This window comes from Antechinus flavipes, chromosome 1 (assembly GCF_016432865.1).
Source record: "Antechinus flavipes isolate AdamAnt ecotype Samford, QLD, Australia chromosome 1, AdamAnt_v2, whole genome shotgun sequence".
Lineage (NCBI taxonomy): Eukaryota > Metazoa > Chordata > Mammalia > Dasyuromorphia > Dasyuridae > Antechinus > Antechinus flavipes.
The window spans coordinates 563,090,689-563,100,916 of NC_067398.1; the positions used below are offsets into that span (position 1 = coordinate 563,090,689).

Sequence of the window (10,228 nt, forward strand, 5' to 3'; positions counted from 1 at the left end):
TATTAATGAATTCTGTAAACTATATCACTAAAACACTAGACACTCTTAAGGAAAAAAAAAAGTGACAATTATCCCTTATAAAGTAAAACGGCAGAAATAGAAATAAATAAGTCAAAACAGGGAAACTACTTTGGCATTTAATTTGAATTGTGATTTTAAAGTTGTTTGGAGGGGAATGTTGGGAGAGTTCAATTGATTTGTTACTTCTACTCTTCTGTCTTAACTCTGCCCCATCTTTCTCCCTTGGGTATTTACCCTTAGGATGACTGGTTAGTTGAGTTTCTTACCAGGTTTCTTAAAAAAAATCTACCATTGCTTCTCTCTGTGGATACTGCTAAAAATCTTTTGCTGTCCATCTCCATAAGATTTTACAAAGAGGTAGAATTTGTTTCAAATTGTTATTGTCATTGGTTGCTATATCTCTTTGCTAGACAAGTCAAGTGCTGTTGTTTCAAATGGTGTTTAGGCTCTTTGATACCTTGCCATGGCAACTTATTTCTTCAATTTAGATTTTCTTATGCCATTATTGTAATTAGTGTTGCAGTGGGTGAAGGATGAAGTGACTGAGAAAACAAAAGGTTGGAGCTTTCAAGCATATCAATTTTTTTAATCAGTGTATACCAATTACAAGATAAATCAGCACCAGTCACCTTCCTCAGTTTTGGCATTAGACCCCCCAATGTGGGAGGAGAACAGACTCTTATACTTAAAAACAATTAATCAAGTAAAATCAATTAATGAAAACACCAGAAAACAATAGTAAGTAATCTGATTTCTAATTGGAGGAAAGAATAGGGGCTTTCAAATTGTGAGGGAGAGAGCAAATAGGTACAATTCCCTGAAATCAGAAAAAAAGGTATCACACTCCCCCCAAGTGTGTGTGAACAATCAAAGGAACATAGAAACAATAACTGATTAATCAGAGTGAGGCCAGTTCTCAGATAAGACATATAGGTTACTTGAGATGTATAATTGTGAGGAAACTTGGATCAATCTTTGGACCTATGTGGGATTCTGATTAGCATAACCTCAGTCCTTAGTTAAGGGTATCTAAGCAGGAGGTAGAGTTGGTCCAATTTCCTAGTCACACAGGTCTAGATTTATTAAACATTGCAATAAAATTCTCTCAAAGTTTTCACAAATGACTACTTTTATCACAAGATAGAAATTGGACTAGATCCACAATTAAATAGAAAGAGCACTGAGCTAGTTCCAAAATTGATTCAAGGTAGCACCCTCAATTCCCACGACTACTTGTTGTTCTAACCCCTCAGTGTCTAAGTCCCTTTTTATTTTCATATTCCACTTTTTATACAGTGATCAAATTGTTAGACTTTTAAAAAATGACTTTCTTAATACATTGTTGGTGGAATTGTGAATGCATCCAACCATTCTGGAGCAGAATTTGGAATTATGCTCAAAAAGTTATCAAACTATGCATACCCTTTGACCCAGCAGGGTTACTACTGGGCTTATATCCCAAGGAGGTCTTAAAGAAGGGAAAGGGACCTATATGTACAAAAATGTTTGTTTCTGCCCTTTTTGTAGTGGCTAGAAACTGGAAACTGAATAGATGCCCATTAGTTGGAGAGTTAAGTTATGGTATATGAGTATTATAGAATATTATTCTGTAAGAAATGATAAGCAGGTTGTTTTCAGAGAGGCTTGGGAAGACTGACATGAAGTGATGCTAAGTGAAATGAGCAGAACCAGGAGATTATTATACATGGCAACAAGACTATATGATGATCAGTTCTGATAGACATGGCTCTCTTTAACAATGAGATGATTCAGGCTAATTCCACTTATTCAGTGATGAAGAGAACCATCTACATCCAGAGAGAGGACTGTGGGAACCGAGTATGACTCATGACAAAACATATGTATGCCTATTTTGGATTTAATATATATTTTTACCATGTTTTAACATACATTATTATTAATATGTATTGGATTACATGCCATCTAGGGGAGGGTGTGGGAAGAAGGGGGAGAAAAATTGGAATACAAGGTTTTTAAGAGTCAGTGTGGAAAAAATTATCCTTACATATGTTTTGAAAATAAAACACTTCAATAAAAAATTTAAAATGACTCATTTATAATGAGTAGTTTTCTATCAGTATAATCATGTTCTTTTTGTTGTTGTTGTTATTGTATTCTTATTAGGTACTTAACCTTATCTAGCACCTTTCTTTTCCTTTCTCAAAGAAAATATTTATAATGTGTGAATAAAGTTTCTGTTTTGGCCTCTTTTCATTCATTATTTCATTAATTCACTATTTTTAAAGTTATTTTTCACCATATTTCTTTTTGTGTTTGTATTGAAATTATGATTGTCATGGGATCAATATGTTTATTTAATTTGAAGGATTTTGAATTCTTTATAGAATTTATGTACCCCTTCATTCTTAATAATAGATAAAAATGCATAAATGTTTATGATTTTTATGATGATATTTTTCTAAATACTTATTAATCTCTGTAATGTAAATAATCAAATATCCCATGAAATAGGTTTCTTATTGCTTTTGTATATGGAATAAATTCCAAACCCTTTTTAAATTGAGAATCTATGATCACATGATGATTAATTCTTTTGTCATGGTAACTCATTAAATAAATTTCATTTAAAATTTTTTTTAATGAATAGTATTTTAAGTTTTTCAATTATATGTATGTAAAGACAGTCTTCAAGATTCATTTTTTTGGGGGCATTTCATTTTAGGGCAGCTAGTTGGTATAGTGGATAGAGCACCAGCCCTGAAGTTAGGAGGACCTGAGTTCAAATGTGACCTCAGACACTTAACACTTCCTAGCTGTGTAATCATGGGCAAATCACTTAAAAAAAAGTCATTATTTGAAAGATTATGAATTGAAAATTTTTCTCTGTCCTTCCCTTTTTCCTTCCCTAAGATGGCAAGCAATCTTATGTGTTAAATATGTACAATAATGTAAAACATATTTCTATGTAAGTCATGTTGTGAAAAAAGAAACAGGACAAAAGGAGAAAAACACAAAGTAAAAAGTGAAAATAATATGCTTCCATCTGAATTCATTCTTTCCTTCTTTGAATGTACATAACATTTTCCATCATGAGTCTTTTGTAATTGTCTTGAATCATTGTATTGCTGAGAAGAGTTTAGTCAATCACAATTAATCATCACACATTTACTGTTGCTATGTGCACTATTTTCCTGTTCTGCTCACTTTACTCCGCATCAGTTCATATAAGTCTTAACAGGTTTTTCTGAAATCAGCCTGCTCATCATTTCTTAAAGCATAATAGTATTCCATTACATTCATATACTACAACTTTTTTATTTTTAGATTTACAGTGACTAGAAATATTACCAACTTAATTTTCAAGTGATTAAATGGTACTAAATTATTTTACTTCTTTGAAAAATAAGCAGGAAATGTCCATGGAATTGACTATTCAGACAGCTTGAGATGCTAATAATATTTATAGCATTTGCCCAGAATAATGTGTCTGGTTAGGAATCCCTCTTCTTCCTATCCTTTCCTTTTCAGTCCTTTCTTCCTTTTTCCTCCTTTAAGACTCTTTCTGTGGCTATAATCAGCAGGAGCTAAACTACTTAAAACTTTCTTCCAGTTTTGATTCTCTAAAATTCTGGAATATATTTTATTTTCATCTTGAAGAGCTGATCTTTTATATGCAATTGATGTCTCCATTTGTGACTTTACATTTCTCAATAGGTGAGAAACCTTTTAAATGTGAAGTTTGCTCCTATGCCTCAATTGATGCCAGTTCCCTTCGCAGACATTTTAGGACCCACACACGGGAAAGACCCTACAAATGCCAACTTTGTTCATATAGTAGGTAAGTTGACAAATTTCCCATTAAAAAAAAAATAAGTTGGAGACAAGACTCTGCTGTTCCTGGCAAAAAAAGGAAAAAAAAAAAGATCAGTCATATATGTTTATTTATATTGTAACAAAATTATTAGTTTAATGTGCTCTACATGATATTTTATCTTATTAACATTGTCTCTGTCTTGTAAGGATACCTTTTCTGTTGTTTTCACAGTTATTATATTCATTCTCTTTGCTTCCCCTAAGGCTCTATCTTCTAGAAATACTGACATGAATAACTAAAGGGTTATTCTCCTATAATAATGTGAAATGTTTACAGTTGATTGTTCTATGCTACCTACTGTGGTTTGGGGTGGTTATGGAAAGGATATTTTTTAGGATTTTTTTTTTTTTATCTTTTCTGCATTTGACAAAATTATAGTTCTGACCATGAATGTAAAGTGATTATACTTACCCATAAAATAGATGAAGTTAGCTTAACAGATTAGAAGACAATATCCAACAATAAATTTATAACAAAATTTTAAAACATAAAGAATTACACAGAATTAAAATGAGTGACTAGAGAAGAATTAATATACTTGAGGAAATTTCAGAAAAGCTAGTATAGCCATTAGGATCTCAGAAAAGGCAATAGGAAAAACAGATGGTTAAAAAAGATAAACAGGAGACTATATTGAGCAAAAAATGTCATTTTTTTTTAAAGAACTATTCAACTTATAAGAAGAAACAGGCAACCAAAAAATAAATACAGTTTGAAGAGAATCTTTAAAAAGCTAGATATGGCATATTATGGTTGAATGCAAAATGAGAGAATAGCTGTGTATGGCACTTTTATAAAAATAAAAATGTGCTGCTTATGGCATAAAACAACTCTCATAATTATACCATAATGTAATAAAAAGTGTAATCAATGAAGGGCATTTGAAGAAAGAATTCAAGTTACATGGAGATTAATTAATCCTGAAAAATAGTGACTTAAGGAACAAATTACAAAAAAATGATAATTTTCTCAAGGATAAGAACAGTGCAACAACATAGCAAAACATTTGGATGCAGCCTCACTATTCCTAAGTGAATATGTTCCATGAGACAGATTTATAGAGTTCTGCCCTGTATAATGTGCCATTTTAGTTTGATGTTTGTTTGATGTGAGTTGTTTGACTGAAACAGTAATTGGCATTAGGGGAGTTTCTCAGTCATAAACTACACCTATGACATTCTGGTTCAGATTACAAGGTTCTGAAGCTTTATTCTTTATCCTTTTTCTAAAAACTTTCAAAAGGCACTGCTTTTAGAAAACAGAAATATTTATGGCTCCATTTTAAGAAAATTTCACAAAAAAGACTTGCCCATTTTCTTTTTTATTGCAGTATTCAGAAGAAGAGTCTGGACCTTCATGTACGGCGACACCACACAGGCGAGACATTTGGCTGTAGTTTTTGCTGCTACTCCTCTCCTGATAAGCAGCTCCTACGGAAACATATTAAAAAATACCACCTCAATTTGGAACCTCCATTGGCTGACACTTAACCAACCATCACTTTCAAACTAATTCACAATTTCCCTTATAGAAATCTTTCCAAAAGGGGATGTCATTATAATACTACTCTCAAATCATTATTGATTTGATCACTTTAACCAGAGGGAGTATCTGTGACAAGAGACAAGAATTTATGGCTATTTATACAACTTGGTACAGCTGGACCTTACAGAATGCTTAGCAGGAGTATGATGAGGTAGAAAAACACTGCTATTGGACTCTGAAGAGACCTACCTTTGAGTTTAGGCTCTGACATCTAATAGTTCTGAGACTTTGAAAAAGTTATAATCTCTCTGAGCCTCAGTTTCCTTTTCTGTAAAATGGAGCTAATACTTGCACTGTACACCTCACAAAATTATTGAGGAAATTGCTTTTTAAACCTTAAATTTCTATACAAATGTGAGTTAACTTTATATCATATATCATTCTCTGATATTAGCTTCTTAGCACTCTCTGAGTGCTAAAGTATGTGGTAGAACAGGATTGAGTAGATTTTTGTCTCCTGCTGCTTTCTGGGGTAGCTTAAAAAGAAAATGGGAATTAATTAAAATGTCAATTTGGTAGTATCAAACCCTAGGGCTATCATTTAAAATAATAAATGGTCAGAGTACATTTACTATTGATGTGATATTCTTCCCCATCCTATCAAAGTAAAAAAGATACTTAAGAACCCCTGACTAGTTAATATTCTATTTATTACATGCAGATTATTCACTGTTGCTCAATAGTGAAATAGTAAATGCACAAAGCATGCTAAAAGAAACATCCAATAAATCTGCTTTTACAAATTAAGTTGTCTCATTCTATTACATATTTTGGGTATATTTGAAACTCAGATACACACACATTTACTTTAACTCTTAGGAAAACTATCCATCAAATCTAAAATTGACAGTGTGGCAAGAAACTTGTGTTTTTATGGTGGTCATAATTCATAGAGTGGCAGAATTTTAGAGTATTATAAGACCAAAGCAGTCATCTTGTCCAATCCATGCATAAAACCAATCCCTGTTATAACATACCCTGCAAGTTGTCATCCAACTTCTGACAGCCTCCCTCCTTAGGGTTACCCATCCCATTTTTATACAGTCCTGATTGTTGATAAGTTTTTCCTGATGTCGAGCTCAGTTTATTTCTTTGGAACTTCTACGGAACTTCTACCTACAGCCCCAACTTTTGCCTTCTGAACTAACAGAACTTGTTTAATCATTCTTCCATAACAATATTCCCTTTCAACTACTTGAATATAATTTTAATGTTCTGCCTTTTTCTCCTTTATAAAGAGCCTTGACTAAAGGCTCTTGACTAAACATCTTCCAACGAATCTTCAAAAGATAAGAATTCTAGGCTTTTTGTCATCCTGATTGCCTTCCTCTCAACACTGCAACTAATTGAAGTTCTATGTAAATTATGCTTTGTGGTTCAGAGCAGAACAGTATTCCTGAGAAGGGCAGAATATAGTATGATTAGCATCCATCTCCTTATTTTTGAAATCCATGGCTCTCCTAGTATACCCCAAGTTTCTCCCCCCTCCCCTTTTTTTTTCCTTTGCCTGCCATAGCACACTGCTGACTAAGTGAGTTTAGAGTCTGCCTAAAACAAATCTATTTCATCAGTTGTTCTGATCATGCCTTTCCCTTATCATCCTTGTGAAATGCAAAAGTATTACCTTTCATAATGCCTTCTACCTTGCCATTCTTCTTAGACCTCATTCCCTGCCATGTAAATATTCTGCATTCCAGTGGCACTGATCTCCTTTCTGTTTTCTAAAAACAAGTTCCTCCTTCATTTCAGCACCAGGCATTTTCCTTGACTGTTGCCCATGCCTTGACTTCTCTCCCTCCCCATCTTTACCTGCCAGCTTCTCTGCCTTCCTTTATGCCTCAACTAAAACCCCATCTTCTAGGAAATCTTTCCATTCCACTTTCCAATTTCACTTAATTCTAATGCCTTCCTTTTTTTTTTTTTTTTTAGCTATTTTTCTATTTATCCAGTATATAACTTGTTTGTTTATATCTGCTTGTTATTTCCCCCATTTTATTGTGAGCTCCTTGAGATCAGGGATCTTTTGACTCTTTGTATCTCCATCACTTTGCACAGTGCCTGGCACATAACAGGTACCTAGTGTTGATTGACTGATTCAAAAGTTACATCTGTCAGGTCTTTTTTTCCAGAGGAGTATATAATTCTAGGCCATGTGATTTGAATTCATTAATTCATTCATTAATTGAAATAGTTACTTTGTGCCAAATGCTTTGTTAGGTGATTGAGATTCAAATTTAAAGAATGGAACAAACTGTTATGACAAAGGAGGCAAGTGAAGCTTGTGTTTGTGTATTACAAATATATAAATCTAGAGCCTTGGTCCAATCACCCACCAAATCTTAGTGATCCCTAAGAAGTAACTTTTACCTCTTTGTGTTAGGACCCCTAGGTTTTCTTTGTTGATTATGACCATTGATTGGTTTTATTATTGAAACTTGGGTTTCTTTCTTTGTAGCTTTTCTGTAGTACTTGTAAGGATATACATAAGAAGGCTTATTCCCCATTCCCGTCCCTTTTAGTTTGAAGTCCTTTTGATTCAATCTGCAAGACACCTGACAAAAGCTTTCCATATATACATTTTTTTTTCAGTTGATGAAAATCTTGTTTTTCCCCAACCCACCTCTTCCCCTACCTTCTGATGAAGAAAAAAGCAAATTAAATCCTTCATGACAATACACAGTTGTTTACAATTCCCACTCTTTGTCCAAGAAATGTCTCATTTTTTACCAAGTCTTTCACCTCTCCTAGAATAAGGGTACCATGTTTCATTATCAGTCCCCTGGAAACATATTTGGTTATTGGGTTTATCAGAGTTAAGTGTATGAAGACAATCTTGATATACATTTCATTGTTACCCTCTTGGTGGGGCAATGTGCTCCAAAACCTTTGTTTAAGGAGGGATCTTGGGATAAGTCAGTTTCTTAAGTGCATTGTATGCACACCACCATCACTTCCAAATCTCCAATTTTCAGTTTTTGTATGTTGTCTTATCCCATTAGATTGGAAGCTCCTTGAGGATAGGGATTATCTTTTCATTTGTATTTGTATCTCCAGTTCTTAGCATAGTTCCTGGCACATAACATGGGCTTAATAAATGTTTATTACTGGACTTAAAGGTTTTTTTTTTTACTTTTGCAGTGTTATAAAGTATTTTTCTCAATCTGTTCATTTCATTCTGCATCAGTTTCTGCTGGAATTGTACTCGGGTTTCTTTAAAGCCATTCTGGCAAAACATTCATATTCCATATTTCGTTTAGTCATTTCCCAATTGATCGGCAATCCTTTTGTTTCCAATTCTTTGCCATTATAAAAAAGTGCTATAAATACCTATGTACATAATGGACCTTTTCCTGTTTCTTTGATCTCTTTGAGCTATAGCCCAGGTACTGCTAGATCAAAGGCTATGCATAATTTAATCACTTTTGAACCATAGTTTAAAAATTGATAAATATATTAACAGGTATCTTGCAATTCTCATAGAAGTTTAAAAATTAATTTAGTGTAATTAATTAGAACCAAGAGAATGGCCTATATCAATTCTTCATATTTCTAATCTAAGATGAATAGAATTTAAATAATTTATCCATAACCAACTAATACCGACTGAGCAGAAAATGAATAGAAAGCCTGTGCTTGAGTCCTTTGTTAACAACTTAATGACTTGTTTAATGTAACTTGCAGATTCTGGCTTATTTAGAAACAGTACATAGGTTACCCCTCTCTGTGTTAGTATGTTACAAATTATTGTGCAAATGTGTATGTTTATATGCAGCAGTTCAATCAAGCAATTTGGTATATGTCAAATTACTCTGTAATCTTTAGATTTAAAGAAATGAGATTATTGAGTCTATTACCATAGTCTATTTAGCTATCTACAAATTACTTAAAAGTCAAATTTCTATGTATTTATATGATATTCCATGACCATAAAATCTTTCCTAACCTCTCAATTTCTGAGTTGCCTCCCCATCTTTTACTAATGGTTTTCAATGTTACAGAGATGTTATTTTATTCCATCCCTTAACCCAACAGTTCCATATTTGCTCAAGATAAATTTGTTCATTAAAAAAAAAGCCTTCTAAATCAAAGATTGCATCTCCTCTAACCATACTACACAGTAAAAGTTTTAAGAAAGACCCATAGAGTGGTGCTTGATTTGAGTTAGTAATTACTTTACTAATATTGCTGGTAATTTAGCCCACCACAGTAATGATGACCACAGTTTGATATATAATTTAAATATGAATCAACCAGAAAACATTATAAATGTTTTCAGACACTGCCAAGCACCGGGGATACAAAAAGAAGCAAAAGACAGTTCATATCTACAAGGAGCTTACAATGTAATGACATTGTGAACATATATACAAAGCAAGTTATATACAGGGGAAAAAATTGGAAATAATAAAGAAAAGGCACTGGAGTTAAGAAGGTTGGGGAAGGCTTCCAGTAAAAAATGGAATTTTAGTTAGGACTTTAAAAGAAACCAAAGGAGTCGGTTGCTGGAATGGAGGAAGAATACTCCGTGCATGGGAAAAAGCCAGAGAAAAATTACCAGAGCCTAGAGATGTCTTTTTTTTTTTTTTTTTTTTTTTGTAGAACAGCCATTGAATCCAATGTCACTGGACTGAAGTATGTGTTGGGGAGTAATGTGTAAGAGTGGAAAGCTAGGATAGGACTAGGCTTTTAAGGGGTTTGAATGCCAAACAGAGGATTTTGTATTTGATCCTGGAGGCAATAGGGAGGCTTTGAAGTTTTTTGAGAAGGGTATGACATGATTCGACCTTTGTTTTAGGAAAATCATAT

The 10,228-nt window shown here is 33.3% G+C and overlaps 1 protein-coding gene across 5 annotated transcripts in view; it reads left to right on the forward strand.

The window, feature by feature from the left end:
• Positions 1–6,169, forward strand: part of LOC127544220 (zinc finger protein 26-like) — a 48,737-nt gene extending 42,568 nt beyond the window's left edge. For all 5 annotated transcript variants that reach the window (XM_051970754.1, XM_051970751.1, XM_051970753.1 and 2 more), the window contains 2 exons: positions 3,718–3,841; positions 5,208–6,169. In XM_051970754.1, coding sequence (XP_051826714.1) covers positions 3,718–3,841; positions 5,208–5,367 — 284 coding nt within the window. In that variant the 3' untranslated portion in view covers positions 5,368–6,169. The remainder of the gene's footprint in view (positions 1–3,717; positions 3,842–5,207) is intronic.
• The last annotated feature ends 4,059 nt before the right edge of the window (positions 6,170–10,228 follow it).